Source organism: Hyla sarda, chromosome 9 (assembly GCF_029499605.1).
Source record: "Hyla sarda isolate aHylSar1 chromosome 9, aHylSar1.hap1, whole genome shotgun sequence".
NCBI lineage: Eukaryota > Metazoa > Chordata > Amphibia > Anura > Hylidae > Hyla > Hyla sarda.
In genome coordinates this window covers 184,993,763-185,009,859 of record NC_079197.1, presented here as the reverse complement: position 1 = coordinate 185,009,859, position 16,097 = coordinate 184,993,763, and the positions used below count along the sequence as shown (strand labels likewise).

Below are 16,097 nucleotides of genomic sequence, written 5' to 3'. Positions count from 1 at the left end.
GTGTACTGGTCATGTGGGGGGGGGGTCACAGGGTGAGAGTTATATAGTGGAGGAGCAGGGTCCACAGCAGTACAGAGTATTTCAGGAGAGGAGTGTACTGATCATGTGGAGGTCACAGGGTGAGAGTTATATAGTGGAGGAGCAGGGTCCACAGCAGTACAGAGTATACAGGAGAGGAGTGTACTGATCATGTGGAGATCACAGGCTGAGAGTTATATAGTGGAGGAGCAGGGTCCACAGCAGTACAGAGTATACAGGAGAGGAGTGTGCTGATCATGTGGAGGTCACAGGGTGAGAGTCATATAGTGGAGGAGCAGGGTCCACAGCAGTACAGAGTATACAGGAGAGGAGTGTGCTCATCATGTGGAGGTCACAGGGTGAGAGTTATATAGTGGAGGAGCAGGGTCCACAGCAGTACAGAGTATACAGGAGAGGAGTGTGCTCATCATGTGGAGGTCACAGGGTGAGAGTTATATAGTGGAGGAGCAGAGTCCACTGCAGTACAGAGTATACAGGAGAGGAGTGTGCTCATCATGTGGAGGTCACAGGGTGAGAGTTATATAGTGGAGGAGCAGGGTCCACAGCAGTACAGAGTATACAGGAGAGGAGTGTGCTCATCATGTGGAGGTCACAGGGTGAGAGTTATATAGTGGAGGAGCAGGGTCCACAGCAGTACAGAGTATACAGGAGAGGAGTGTACTGGTCATGTGGGGGGGGGGTCACAGGGTGAGAGTTATATAGTGGAGGAGCCGGGTCCACAGCAGTACAGAGTATTTCAGGAGAGGAGTGTGCTGATCATATGGGGGGTCGCAGGGTGAGAGTTATATAGTGGAGGAGCAGGGTCCACAGCAGTACAGAGTATACAGGAGAGGAGTGTGCTGATCATGTGGGAGACCCCCCCCCCCCCCCCAATGCACTCGTTCTTTCGTAAGTCATAGCCTCTGTCTGTTCCCATCACAGGCTCGGAAAGCCATGCAAGAACAGCTGCAGAAGAACAAAGATTTAACCAGAAAAGTCCAGGTTGTGTCGGATGACGAAGATGAAAACGAGGAGAAGGTGGATGAGATTATCCCGGACTTTGTAAATGAGGCGCAGATGAGTCTGGAAGGGCCGAACCCTTGGATGACTGGAAAGCTGAGGAGCGAGGTAAAGGACCCTGGGACTCAGGAAGAAGAGGAGACAAAGATGGAGGAAGAGGTGAACGCAAAGGCCGATGAGACTGAGGATGAGGAGGAATGTGAAGACGAGGCGACACTTAAAGAATTCGAAGACAGAAGACGTCTGCGCAAAGAACTGGGAGAACAAGAATCTCTAGAGCCGGTGCTGGGTAAGTACTGGAGGGTCAGTGAGGACGTGTTCAGGTGTTACGGTTATTATCCAACTTGTGCCAAACTACAACTCTCAGCGTGCCTGACATTCGTGGTATAGGGAGTTCAGTTTGGAGCCCTGGAAATATATCAATACTGATATCACCACATCCAGTGTCTACAGAGGTCTCCCATCCCTGACTGCAGAGTTTTGCTGTAAAATCTGCCACCGCTCACACAGCCGTGTAGAACAGGGTCATCCATGGAGCACCCCTCATATTTTAGCAATATTGTCTGATATTCAAGTTGGTTGCGTTCTGACAGGAGCAGCTTCACGAGGTACAACCACCCCCATCCGCTCTCCTGACCTGGGGGTTGTAGTAAATAGTCACATTCCCTATGAAATTCAGTACAATTCCTTCTTCCGTCAATGACAATAAGCTGTTCTGGCCCAAAATCAGCAAAAAAGGCCTAATCCATGATACCACCGATGTATTTCACAGGATTTTTAATCTGGAATAAAGGATTTTATTTATCCAAGAAGAATGCTTCTCAAAACTATTTTGTCCACAAAACAGTGTTCCACTGGACTTCTGGCTTGTCAAATTGATTTTCTGCAAACTGCAGATGGGCAGCAATGTTCTTTTTTTTTTGCAGAGCAGCAGCTTTCTCCTTACAAGCCTGTCATGCAAACCATTGTTGTTCAGTGTCCTCCAGATGATGGACTCAAGAACATTAAAGGGGTACTCCAGCCCTAATGGCGTAGTCCTGACATCACGATACTCCGGACCTGTAGTCATGACTCGGAGGCTGCAGCGCTGCGTGCAGCTCCCACAGGTGGGTGCTACATGTGACATTTGGATAGGGGATAAGATGTCTTAAGGCCGGAGAACCCCTTTAACGACTTGGACGTATATTTATGTCCATTGCCAGCTCCCATTATGTGAAGTGCGCTCAGGAGCTGAGCATGCTCCATACCCTGTGTCCTGGTTGCTATCAGCAACCAGGACCCGTGGCTAATACCAGACATCACCGACCGGGCTAATGTCTGGTATTAACCCTTTAGATATCTCGATCAAAGTTGATCGCGGTGTCAAAAACAGGAGAAAACACATGCCGGTTAGCTCAGCAGGCTGTTCGGGACTACCACAGTGAAATCGCGGCATCACAAACAGCTGAGAGGGTGGCAGAAGGGCCCTTACCTGCCTCCTCACTCTCTGATCAGTCCCTCAATGCTCCAGACAGGTTCTGCAGGCTGGGGGAATCGAGCACAGATAATACTGATCAGGGCTATAGCATAGCATAACATTGATATGTGTATGCAATCTAAAGATTGCATGTAAATAAATTCATAAATGTGATTTAACCCCTTTAGTAATAATAGTTTGAATCGCCCCCATTTTCCCATAAAAAAAAATGTTAATAAAAATAAGCGTATGTGGTACAGTCACATGCGTAAATGTCCGAACTATAAAAATATAACCTTAATTAAACTGCACGGTCAATGGCGTACATGTAAAAAAAAAATCCAAAGTCCAAAATTGCGTATTTTTGGTCACTTTGTATACCCTAAAAAGTCCCATCAAAACAAAAATGGTACCGATAAAAGCTTCAGACTATGGTGCAAAAAATGTGCCCTTATACATCCCGGTATATGGAAAAGTAAAAAAGTTATAGGGGTCAGAAGATGACAATGTTACACATACTAATTGTGGTGCATGTAGTTATAATTTTTTAAGTAGTAAAATAAAATAAAACCTATATAAATTGGGTTTTCTAGTAACTGTATAACTGTATTGACCTACAGAATAATGATAAGGTGTCATTTTTACCGAAAAGTGCACTGTGTAGAATCTAAAGCCCCTAAAAGTTACAAAATTATTATTATTTTTCTTTCAATTTTGCCCCACAAATATTTTATTTCTGTGTTCGCCACAGATTTTGTGGTCGGAAGCCCAAAGCAGCGAAGTTACGCAATTTGTGTGCCTTACATTGACTTTAATAGAGTAACATAACTCTCAGAATTACAACTCCTCTCATTAAAGTCAATTGGAGTGATGAAAATTGCGTAACTTACTTCAGCTTCCCGACCCCCTCCAGTAGCCGCAAACAGTCCGGAGGGGTCAGGAAATTATTAATTGGGTATAACCCCCCTTCAACAAGGCAAGGCGCAATCGTGAGAAATGTACACAGCATTAGGAAACTATTTCAGTGATGGAATTGCAATCAGTATGGCTGAAAAACAAATGCCTGCCAGATCAGCTGAAACAGGTAAGCACAAGATTTACTTGGTCTCCACCTTTTATAATATTTTGCAGGGAAGGCACCACCGGACAGCGCAGCAGCAGACAACGCCGGCGAAGTGTCGCGGTTCAATAAACTATTCCAGAGCATGTTGGAGCAGAACAAGAAAGAAAAGAAAATTCAGGAAAAAAATGTTGTGGAGGAGGAAGAGGAGGAGCCAGTGAACGCCGTCGTGGTGGAGCCGAAAAGAACCGAAGAAGGTCCGCTACTGATAGAGAGCCTGGAGAGGACCCGAACCATGGAGGATCTGGAGGCTCTGGAGGAGCAGGTGGAGGAGCCGGTGAGGGAGGAGACGCCTCTGAAGACGATGGAGGATGGAACACAACTGAGCAGGAAAAAACGAACCAAGAAATCAAAACTTATCGACTCTAATAACATTCTGCCCACGAAGGAACGGCCTGTCCAAGCGCCATTGATTCCTGTTATGGTGGAGGAGGAGGAGGAGGTAAGTAGGAAGGTTAGGACCCCTCCAGCACAATACCATGGTGCCCTACTTTGTGGGTCTCCTATAATATGACCCTCAAGTGACCTCAGACAACCTGATACTTTTATCTTCTACATTCACACCCAGAGCTGTATTCACAATTCTGCTAGATTCCTATTTAAAGGGGTACTCCGCCCCTAGACATCTTATCCCACATCCAAAGGATAGGAGATAAGATGTCTGATTGCGGGGGTCCCGCCGCTTGGGACCCCCGAGATCTCCCTGCTGCACCTGGCGTTTGTTTAGAGCGTCTTGTGCAGCGCTGGAGGCTCGTGACATCACGGCCACACCCCGCTTGTGACGTCATGACCACGCCCCCTCAATGCAAGTCTATGGGAGGGGGTGTGACTGCCGTCACGCCCCCTTCCATAGACTTGCATTGAGGGGGTATGGCCGTGACGTCACGAGCCTCCGTATCGCCAGTCATCCTGCACGGAGCAAAGTTCGCTCTGTTCATCTGATGTCTGGGGTGCTGCAGCCGAGATCACAGGGGTTCCCAGCGGCAGGACCCCCACGATCAGACATCTTATCTCCTATCCTTTGCATAGGGTATAAGATGTCTAGGGGCGGAGTACCCCTTTAAGGCCGTAGAACTACACATCTCACTGCTGCCCCCTACCTGTGTAAAGAGCATGCTGTGCCTGTGCTGCATTGTGGAGGATGCTGTATATAAACTTTGCATTGCATTATACGCAGTAGTCCTACGCCACAATACAGTACGCTACATTTCCCAGAATGCACTACAGCGCACCGCGGGTGTTTTGCCGAAGCTGCAGACTTCAGAATATAGTGTTAGATTAAACCTGTCTCACCTGGACAGAACGCCATTATTTTCTTCTTCTTTTTATTTTTTTATTTATTTATTTCTTTTTAATGTAGGTCGAGGACGGTGAAACGAGTCAGAAAATGATGATCCAGGAGGCGTTTGCCGGTGATGATGTCATCGGTGATTTCCTAAAAGAAAAACGTAAAGCAGAACAAGATGCAAAGCCCAAAGACATCAGCCTGGTGCTGCCGGGATGGGGAGAGTGGGGAGGGAGCAATCTACAAGTCAGCTCAAAGAAGCGCCGCAGGTAAGTGTCCTGTAACACCCAGAAAAAAAAAACATCCATCCCATCGGACCCCTGTGATCAGACACCTGTCCCTTATCCTGTGGATAGGAGAGAAGTTCAGTTCCCTGGATTACATTTCTGCATGTGATGATACTAATACAGTGTGTGTGTGTGTGTATATGTGTGTATATAATAGATAGATATATATATAAATATAAAAATATATATATATATCTCTCGTATCTATCTATCTATCTATCTATCTTTCTCGGTCGCCTGCATTGAAGGATACAGAGACCATGGGTATATGCTGCTGACACTAGGCGAAAAAAAGTCGGCTCCTCCCAGCAGGATATGCCCCGCCCACAGGCACAGAGCTAATCCGTTTTAGCTTAGTGTCCGTAGGAGGCAGATGCAGGTCTGGAGTTTTCCAGACTTAGTCTTTGTTCTTTTCTTTTTTTCTAGTTAACTCCTGTTTGCTTTTTCTCTCCTTTTTTATTGTTATAAGTTGGGATGACAGGAGCATGGCGCTCCCTGATCTCCCACTTACGAAGCAGGGGCATGGCGCATAAGGTATGTATTGTTAACCCCGCTCGCCAACTGTCAGTTTTTAGGGGTCAGCCCATGGTCTGGGTGCCCCTCTGGCCCCTGCTCGCCCTGCCCCTTGCCTCCCCCTCCTTCCCTCCCCTCTCCCATTTCTTTTTTGCTTGCAGCATCGTGTATAGGATGGGGAATCTTTATTAGGTTTGGGGTGTGGGTGATGGGACAAGTATTTAGGTGTGCTCCGGCATGGGGCCCCTGACGCACCTTTCATTTCTGCTGCAGCTTCTCGCCAGTGCCGGCAGCCATTAACCTGTGCGGCTGCGGCGTTCAGGCACTCGCGCTCCGGAGCCACAGCTGCCATACTTCGGAGCGGGGCCGCTGGGTTTTTCATTCTCCGCTCCGACCCCGCTCCCCGGCGTTTCTCCGTGGCTGCAATGCTGGTGCATATATATGTGAGGGTGGCCGTTGCTTCTGTCCAACTCTGCTCCAGCCCTCGCCATTCTTCTCACGCATGCTCGGAGGCCGCAACAGGGTTCCTGACTCCTCCCCCCTGCGCTGCACTGTCCAATCTTCAGCAGCGCGTGCTCTAGGGTTCAGGGAAGCCTCCTATCACACTGCAGCGTGTCTGGGGTCACATGGTCCCCTCCTGGCCCTATCTCCAGCCAGCGCGCTCTAAGGGTCACAGCTGACTCCTCCCCCTTTGTTCCTGCGTCCTTCTCCTCAGAGGGTCTCACACTTCTCCCTGCTGGATCTGCTGCCGTTCTCCACAGCTTCTGGACACAGGAACCTGGGTGAGCTCGCTCCTTGTTATCTGGCTGTCTAGCATTTTCATGTCCGACTCCAGACCCGATGCCCTTCTCCGGCCGGTGGCCCCTGTCTTGGTCACCTATTACTTCTGTTCGGGTTGCAGAACCAAATTGCCTGGCGGTTCTACTGAACCTACTTGTTCTGCCTGCACTATTGCACAACCCAGTCCTCCTCTGACAGACCCTCAGGACGGTCCGCCGGAGCGTGTGGCCCCTGTGCCCACTCCAGGATTGGCCTCTGCCTTTTCTTGGTCCCTCTCCGATTTGATGCGGGTGTCGCAGGTAGTGGCTACTACCCTGGAGCGTTCCTCCTTGCGGCCGTCTGTCCAGGACACTTCGGTGGCTTCCCAGCACCGGTTTCCAGGCGCTCTCCTCACTCGCCCGAGACAGGAGTGCTTGACCACCTCTCAGAGGCACGGTTCTTCATCCATCTCCCCTGCTGGCTGTAGCAGGCCTCTCTCACGCGGATGTTCTCACGGTCTCCTCCACGGGGTTAACGGTCCACCTCGGCCCACTCCAGGGACCCTACAGTCCGTTCCAAGTCTCCTGGAGAACTTGATGACGCAGAGTCGGACTCTGAGGAAATGTCCCGTATGTCGGACATGGTGGACGGTCTAGTGTCAGCTGTCAGACACCTTTCACTTGCAGGACCCTGGAACCTCCGAGACAGTTCTGGAAGTCTCCTTCCGCTGGGCGAGATTCCCTCCCCAAGTCTTTAGTTCTCATGTTGAATTTGATGAACTCCTGGACGCGGTTTGGAAGCCTCCTGAGAAGCGCTTCCAGGGCTCAAGCTTCGGGCCCTTTTTCCATTTGGTCAGGACCTGGTCTTTAAATGGACCTCTCCACCTACTGTGGATCCCCCGGTGTCCCACTTGTCTAAATCCACCACTCTGCCACTGGCTTCATTTAAGGATCCTTCCGACAAGATGCGGAGCTGCACCCAACGATCTAAACAAATGCCGGGTGCAGCAGGGAGATCGCAGGGGTCCCCAGTGGCGGTACCCCCCGCAATCAGACATCTTATCCCCTATCCTTTGGATAGGGGATAAGATGTCTAGGGACAGAGAACCCCTTTAAGCCCTGATAACAACTTTGTCTGCGGGGGAAAAAAAAAAGGGATCTTAGAAGGTGAATAGGAATAAAAGCTAGAAATCAAAATTTGGTGGTCGTGAACAGGGTTAATTCCCCCTAGGGGACTTCCATAAGCAATCGCTCAATTGCTTATTCAGTTCAATCTATTGCAATGCATTGAAATCGATTTTTCTGACATCTGCTAGTACATCCTGCCCGTCGATCCTTCCTACTGAACACCAATTATGCGGCATTTAAATGCTGAGGTCAGTTTTGACCGCGGCATCTAAAAGGTTTAGAAATAGATGCAAAGTAAGAAATAGATGTGGCCTGTGTGAATATTACCTAAAGCAATGCCTCCAGCTGCTGCAAAACTACAACTCCCAGCATGCCCGGACAGCCTTTGGCTGTCCGGGCATGCTGGGAGTTGTAGTTTTGCAAAAGCTGAAGAGCACAGCTCTAGGTAATAATCACACAGGCCGCGTATTTACAAAACTTTTTTATTTATTTATTATAATTTTTTTTATTTCTTAAAGATTTAAAGCAGCGATTCCCTCCATTACTCGTCCCCCTTGGGCCGCGGCGGGGGGAGCGAGGAGCGCACAATAATATGAAATATCGCTTGCTCTTGGAAACACTTTGGGGAGCCGCGCAGCCGCAAACTCTCATGTTTTTTGCTTTGAAAATAACTTTGAGTGTAAATTAGAGAAGAGTCCCCTGTTGCCGCGATGGTCTCTCTCCGCGCTCCAGTTAGCAGGCAGAAGCCGGCGCGGCCGCCGCTCAGGGAATGCTCGCGCTTCTACCTCTGGAGACTTTGTGCAGTTTTATTAGACTGATTTATTTTGTAATTAATTAAATAGAGGTGAGTTCATGGTTATGAGCAACAAAATGGAGGGAAAAAAAATCTCTTACTAACCTTTCGCTTACTGGAGCAAAATTAAAGTCTGACTGCGGCGCAGTTTACTGTTTTCCCCGGATCTATAGATCGGACTCTCTGAAATGGTTTTGGCTTCATCTCTGGGTGTATTGTGTCACATCAGGCGGTTTGATTTAACCTTATGATTCACCGGGTTTTGTTTAAATTGCAGGAGAGGGGGAGATTTTTTGCAGTTAAAGTTGCCTGAAGATTTTTTTTTATTTTTTTATCTGTATAATCTGTGTCTTTAAAGGGGTACTCCCATGGAAAACTTTTTTTTTATTATTATTTTTTAAATCAACTGGTGCCAGAAAGTAAAACAGATTTGTAAATCACTTCTATTAAAAAAATCTTAATCCTTTCAGTACTTTTTAGGGGCTGTATACTAAAGAGAAATCCAAAAAAGAAATGCATTTCCTCTGATGTCCTGACCACAGTGCTCTCTGCTGACCTCTGCTGTCCATTTTAGGAACTGTCCAGAGCGGCATATGTTTGCTATGGGGATTTTCTCCTGCTCTAATAATAATTAATAATTTTCTTTATATAGCGCCTACAGATTCCGCAGCGCTTACAATTTAAAATGGACAGCAGAGGTCAGCAGAGAGCACTGTGATCGTGACATCAGAGGAAATGCATTTTTGGATTTCTCTTTAGTATACAGCCCCTAAAAAGTACTGGAAGGATTAAGATTTTTTTCATAGAAGTGATTTATAAATCTGTTTAACTTTCTGGCACCAGTTGGTTAAAGAAAAAAAAAAAAAGTTTCCACAGAAGTACCCCTTTTAAGGTTTACTATTTAAAAAATAGTTAAAGTTAATCTTGCAGGAGGGTGCAATAGTTCTATAGTGAAGGGGGTGGAAAAAAAATGTAAAAAAAAGTTAAACAGATTTGTAAATTTCATCTATTTAAAGGAGAAATGCGGCAGAAATATTTGTTCCCCTTTGCCCAGGCTGCAAAAACTAAAACAAAAACTTTCTCACCTTCCTACATTCCCCCGTTGCTCCCCCAGAGCAACAGGGGAACGTAAAAAGGTGAGTTTTTTTTAATTTTTTAATTTTTATTTTTTTAAAGGAGAAATGTGGCAGAAATCTTTTAATGCTTCCAGTACTTATCAGCTGCTGTATGTTCCACAGGAAGTTGTGTAGTTCTTTCCAGTCTGACCACAGTGCTCTCTCTGCTGACACCTCTGTCCATGTCAGGAAATGCACAGAGCAGGAGAGGTTTCCTATGGGGATTTGCTTGTACTCTGGACAGTTCCTGACATGGACAGAGGTGTCAGCAGAGAGAACTGTGTTCAGAATGGAAAGAACTTCACAAATTCCTGTGGAGCATACAGCAGCTGATAAGTACTGGAAGAATTAAGAATTTTATATAGAAGTTATTTACAAATCTGTTTAACTTTCAGGCACCAGTTGATATGAAAAAAAATAAATAATGGTTTTCCACCGGAGTACCCCTTTAAAGTTGTCTGAAGGTTGAAAAAAAGAGTGAAATTATTTTAATTTTTTTTATTTTGTGTAATCTGTGTCTTTAGGTTTACTATTAAAGCGCCCCCTGCAGCTCCCCGTAAAGACCAGCGCCTCCCTAATGTCATTATCAACGAGAAGAGGAACGTAGCGGTGGCGGCCCATCTGGTAGGTGTGGAGGAAAGATGGGGTCAGCTGGGGAGACGCGGGTGACGTTACAGTAATGAATGAGCAGCAAGTCAGGTGTTATATAATGTGGAGCGATGATGAGAAATTCTTAAATGATGATGGAATGTGGGATTTTGTGGAGCCCCCCCCCCAAAAAAAAAATATATATATAAATAAAATTAATACTATTATTATTTTATTCTTAAAATAATTTTAATAAAAAAAAAAATAATAATAAAATAGTTACAATTACAGCGCGGTGATACTGATCAGAATCCCAGAGTTAGCCGGCAGGAAATCTCAGGACTTTCTAGATGCCACAATCAACTTTGATCGCGGCGTCTAAAGGGTTAATGTGAGTCCCGGCTGTGATGTGCTGCTGAGCGCACTGCAAAGCTTGGGAGTGGAGGCGGTTTACCGCATCTCCATGATACCTGTTGGCGGGAGTCCGCCCCTAAAAAGTGCCGCATGGGACAAATGGTCCAGTGTTAGGGCCGGCCCTGGTCCACTGACCCCAACGCTCTCACAGGCCATCATAGTGCGCAGGAATGGGGGGTCTATCCTCTTAAGACATGAGTTCTGCTTTTATCCCGGCACAATGATGGCCGAAGATTGGTCTGGAGACCATGTGGGCAACACCATGAAGAGGCCTTGACGAGGGAACATCACACCGGCCCTACTCCTGGGATTATAGTGTCGGGTGGTATAATGTACTGTAGCCGGATCAGCCCCTCTAGACTTTATTCCTGATACCCAAACCGCTCCGAGGTACATTTATTTGGTTTTGGAGCCATTGATACGGCTATTTCTCTAAACTGTCCCAGGAGCCATTTTTTTAACCCCACAATCCCAGGCCCAAATGTTCCTCATGTAACTGTGAGCAGCCGGCGTTGCCTAAAAGTTCTACCACGGTCTGCACCGACTCCGGACTTGTCTACCATCCGGCACATCTGGACCATCATTGGTTGACCATTGCAGAGGGAGCTGCCAGCTTGGGATCATGATCACTTGTGCATTCAGCGTGGCAGAACATTCCTCAGACAACCATTAAAGGGGTATTCCATGAAAAAACTTTTATTTATTTATTTATTTATTTTTTTTAGATCAACTGGTTCCAGAAAGTTCAACAAATTTGTAAATTACTTCTATTAAAAAATCTTAATCCTTCCAGTACTTATCAGCGGCTGAAGTTGTTCTTTTCTGTCTGACCACAGTGCTCTCTGCTGACACCTCTGTCCATGTCAGGAACTGTCTGGAGCAGGAGAGGTATGCTTTGGTGATTTGCTCCTACTCTGGACAGTTCCTGATAAGGACAGAGGTGTCAGCAGAGAGCAGTGCAGTCAGACAGAAAAGAACAATTCAACTTCAGCAACTGATAAGTACTGGAAGGATTAAGTTTTGTTATTAGGAGTAATCTATGATTCTGTTTTTTTCAACTGGATCCAGAAAGTGAAACAGATTTGTAAATTACTCCTATTAACAAAACGTAATCCTACCAGTACGTATCAGCTGCTGAAGTTGAGTTGTTCTTTTCTGTCTGACCGCACTGCTCTCTGCTGACACCTCTGTCCTTATCAGGAACTGTCCAGAGTAGGAGCAAATCCCCATAGCAAACCTCTAATGCTTGTGACAGTTCCTGAGACAGACACAGACAGGTGTCAGCAGGGAGCACGGTTGTCAGAAAGAAAAGAACAACTCAACTTCAGCAGCTGATAAGTACTGGTAGGATTAAGTTTTCTTAATAGAAGTTATGTTTTTTCATGGATCACCCCTTAAATAACCTGATTGATAGCAGCCAAGGCGTGTGACTGCGAGGATATCTGCGTGTGGCTTTTATACTCGATATATTTATTGATCCGGTGATTTCCATAATTCCTTGACTTTATGTTGGGTTTCTGTTGGGCAGGAGGTTGTATGCCGATTCTTATTACGTTCCTTTCTTCTTGTGTCCCTCCAGGTGACGGAGCTCCCGTTCCCCTTCAGTAGTCAGCAGCACTTTGAGAGCACCATCCGGGCCCCTGTGGGCAACACGTGGAATACCGAACGGGCCGTCCAGAATCTGACCGCCCCCAAAGTGATCACCAAGCGCGGCCACATCATTGACCCCATCACCGAAGACGTCTTCCAGAAGCACAGCACCGCCAAGAATGTCGCCATAGAGCTGGAGAAACCACAGACGAAACCGGATCAACGAGCGCCAAGGAAGGATCAACGAGCGCCAAGGAAGGATCAACGAGTGCCAAGGAAGGATCAACGAGCGCCAAGGAAGGATCAAAGGTCAAAAGGGAATAAACGCAAGAGACTGTGACCTCATATGGTGACTTTAACCCTGGGAGATCACCCGGTGCATCACAAGTGGGGACTTGATATTTAACCTATTGCAGGGTTCCCCAACCAGGGTGCCTCCAGCTGTTGCAAAACTACAACACCCAGCATGCCTGGACAGCCTTCGGCTGTCCAGGCATGCTGGGAGTTGTAGTTTTTCAACAGCTGGAGCCACCCTGGTTGGAAAGCACTGACCTATTTTGTCACCTGCAAACTATGCCGCCTTCAGTTCTGTGCATATAGGAAATTGCTTAAAGTGGTACTCCGGTGGAAAACATTTTGTTATTAAATCAACTGGTTCCGGAAAGTTAAACAGGTTTGTAAATTACTTCTATTTAAAAATCTTAATCCTTCCAGCACTTAACAGCTACTATATGCTCCAGAGGAAGTTATTTTCTTTTTGAATTTCCTTTCTGTCTGACCACAGTGCTCTCTGCTGACACCTCTGTCCATGTCAGGAACTGTCCAGAGCAGGAGAGGTTTGCTATGGGGATTTGCTCCTACTCAGGACAGTTCCTAAAATGGACAGAGGTGTCAGCAGAGAGCACTGTGGTCAGACAAAGGGAATTGAAAAAGAAAAGAACTTCCTGTGGAGCATACAGAAGCTGATAAGTACTGGAAGGGTTAAGATTTTTAAATAGAAGTCATTTACAAATGTACATAACTTTCTGGCACCAGTTAATTAAAAAAAAAAAAAAAAAAAGTTTTCCAGTGGAGTACCCCTTTAAAGGGGTACTCTGATTGGAAAACATTTTTTATTAAATAAACTGGTGCCAGAAAGTTAAACATATTTGTAAATTACTTCTATTTAAACATCTTAACCCTTCCAGTATTTATCAGCTGCTGTATGCTCCACAGGAAGTTGTGTAGTTCTTTCCAGTCTGACCACACTGCTCTCTGCTGACACCTCTGTCCATGTCAGGAACTGTCCAGAGCAGAAGCAAATCCCCATAGCAAACCTTTCCTGCTCTGGACAGTTCCTGACATGGACAGAGATGTCAGCATAGAGCACTGTGGTCAGACAGAAAAGAACAACTCAACTTCAGCAGCTGATAAGTACTGGAAGGATTCCAATTTTTAAATAGAAGTAATTTACAAATCTATTTAATGTTCTGGCACCAGTTGATATAAAAGTTTCTCAGTGGAGTACCCCTTTAACTAGCAATCCTCGATAAGAACTGAAGCTCTTCTGGATTATGATGGCCGGATCAGAGAACATAATCTCAGCACCTCTGCTGCCACCTATAGGGCACAACTGGCGAAAAAGATACAACCTACAGCCGGCAGGAAGACTGCAGGGGATGGGATTCTTACTGCGCCCTCTGTTAACCTCAACACTTCAGTCAGTAATGAATCGCGGAGTTGTTGTTGTTTTTTAGGTAATTTTGTATGTTTGTAAAATATCTGCTGAGACGGAAAGTGTAAAATATTCTATACAATATAAAATCTCTTGTAAAAAACAAACAAACTTGCTTCTAGTTTGGAGAGTCCGTATGATCAGCTGATAACCCGGAGAACCTGGTGCCAAGTGTTTGTTTTCCCTGCGGCGCCACCATAAGGAAAAAGGAGGCATTACTATCAATTAGGTGTACAGAGACTAACACTACAAATAATACAGCATATAACTCATCAGTGCAGGATAAGTAATGAATAGTGAGTGCAGAATATAACTCAGGATCAGTACAGGATAAGTAATGTAATGTATGTACACAGTGACCTCACCAGCAGAATAGTGAGTGCAGCTCTGGGGTATAATACAAGATATAACTCGGGATCAGTACAGGATAAGTAATGTAATGTATATACACAGTGACCTCACCAGCAGAATAGTGAGTACAGCTCTGGAGTATAATACAGGATATAACTCAGGATCAGTACAGGATAAGTAATGTAATGTATGTACACAGTGACCTCACCAGCAGAATAGTGAGTACAGCTCTGGAGTATAATACAGGATATAACTCAGGATCAGTACAGGATAAGTAATGTAATGTATGTACACAGTGACCTCACCAGCAGAATAGTGAGTACAGCTCTGGAGTATAATACAGGATATAACTCGGGATCAGTACAGGATAAGTAATATAATATATGTACACAGTGACCTCACCAGCAGAATAGTGAGTACAGCTCTGGAGTATAATACAGGATATAACTCAGGATCAGTACAGGATAGGTAATGTAATGTATGTACACAGTGACCTCACCAGCAGAATAGTGAGTACATCTCTGGAGTATAATACAGTATATGACTCAGGATCAGTACAGGATAAGTAATGTAATGTATGTACACAGTGACCTCACCAGCAGAATAGTGAGTGCAGCTCTGGGGTATAATACAGGATATAACTCAGGATCAGTACAGGATAAGTAATGTAATGTATGTACACAGTGACCTCACCAGCAGAATAGTGAGTACAGCTCTGGGGTATAATACAGGATATAACTCAGGATCAGTACAGGATAAGTAATGTAATGTATATACACAGTGACCCCACCAGCAGAATAGTGAGTACAGCTCTGGAGTATAATACAGGATATAACTCAGGATCAGTACAGGATAAGTAATGTAATGTATGTACACAGTGATCTCACCAGCAGAATAGTGAGTACAGCTCTGGAGTATAATACAGGATATAACTCAGGATCAGTACAGGATAAGTAATGTAATTTATGTACACAGTGACTTCACCAGCAGAATAGTGAGTACAGTTCTGTGGTATAATATAGGATATAACTCAGGATCAGTACAGGATAAGTAATGTAATGTATATACACAGTGACCTCACCAGCAGAATAGTGAGTACAGTTCTGGGGTATAATACAGGATATATTACATGATAAAATGAGGACTCACTGTTCTGTTAGTCACAATATATAAAACACAGTGTAACTTAACTTTTAACCGTATTGATTATTTCATTATTGAACACATTGTGTAAACATCTACAGTGCAGGGAGAAAAAAACATTTACACTTGAACACTTGCTCCTTGCAAATATTTCTGTTCATCAATATATCTGGGGTGTCTTGTGTGCAGCGCCCTCTTCAGGTCACTCCATAGTATCTTCCTAGGATTCAGGTTGACAGATATGTTAGTTTGTAGGCTTTGTGTGACTTTATTTAACGGGGGTACTCCGGTGGAAAACTTTTTTTTTTTTAATATCAATTGATGCCAGAAAGTTACTGATTTGTCAATTACATCTATTAAAAATTCTTAATCCTTCCAGTACTTATCGGCTGTATACTACAGAGGAAATTTTTTCTCTTTTATTTATTTTCTGTCCTGACCACAGTGCTCTCTGCTGACATCTCTGTCCATTTTAGGTACTGTCCAGAGCAGCATATGTTTGCTATGGGGATTTTCTCCTGCTCTGGACAGTTCCTAAAATGGACAGAGGTGTCAGCAGAGAGCACTGTGGTCTGACAGAAAATAAATTAAAAAAGAAAATAATTTCCTCTGTAGTATACAGCCGCTAATAAGTACTGAAAGGATTAAGATTTTTTTAATAGAAGTAATTTACAAATCTGTTTAACTTTCTGGCACCAATTGATAAAAAAAAAAAAAATGTTTTCCACCGGAGTACCCCTTTAGGTAAAGCCACCATTCGTGACAGCCCTGCATGGTAAACCTCAACAATGACAGAATGAAAAT

At 45.1% G+C, this 16,097-nt stretch overlaps 1 protein-coding gene across 1 annotated transcript in view; it reads left to right on the top strand.

Annotated features, from left to right (window-relative positions):
- The window catches only part of UTP14A (UTP14A small subunit processome component), a 39,369-nt gene extending 26,596 nt beyond the window's left edge, over positions 1 to 12,773 (top strand). The window contains exons 10-14 of the mRNA XM_056541464.1: positions 961 to 1,327; positions 3,626 to 4,056; positions 4,975 to 5,168; positions 10,018 to 10,117; positions 12,075 to 12,773. Coding sequence (XP_056397439.1) covers positions 961 to 1,327; positions 3,626 to 4,056; positions 4,975 to 5,168; positions 10,018 to 10,117; positions 12,075 to 12,425 — 1,443 coding nt within the window. The 3' untranslated portion in view covers positions 12,426 to 12,773. The remainder of the gene's footprint in view (positions 1 to 960; positions 1,328 to 3,625; positions 4,057 to 4,974; positions 5,169 to 10,017; positions 10,118 to 12,074) is intronic.
- Positions 12,774 to 16,097: the final 3,324 nt, after the last annotated feature.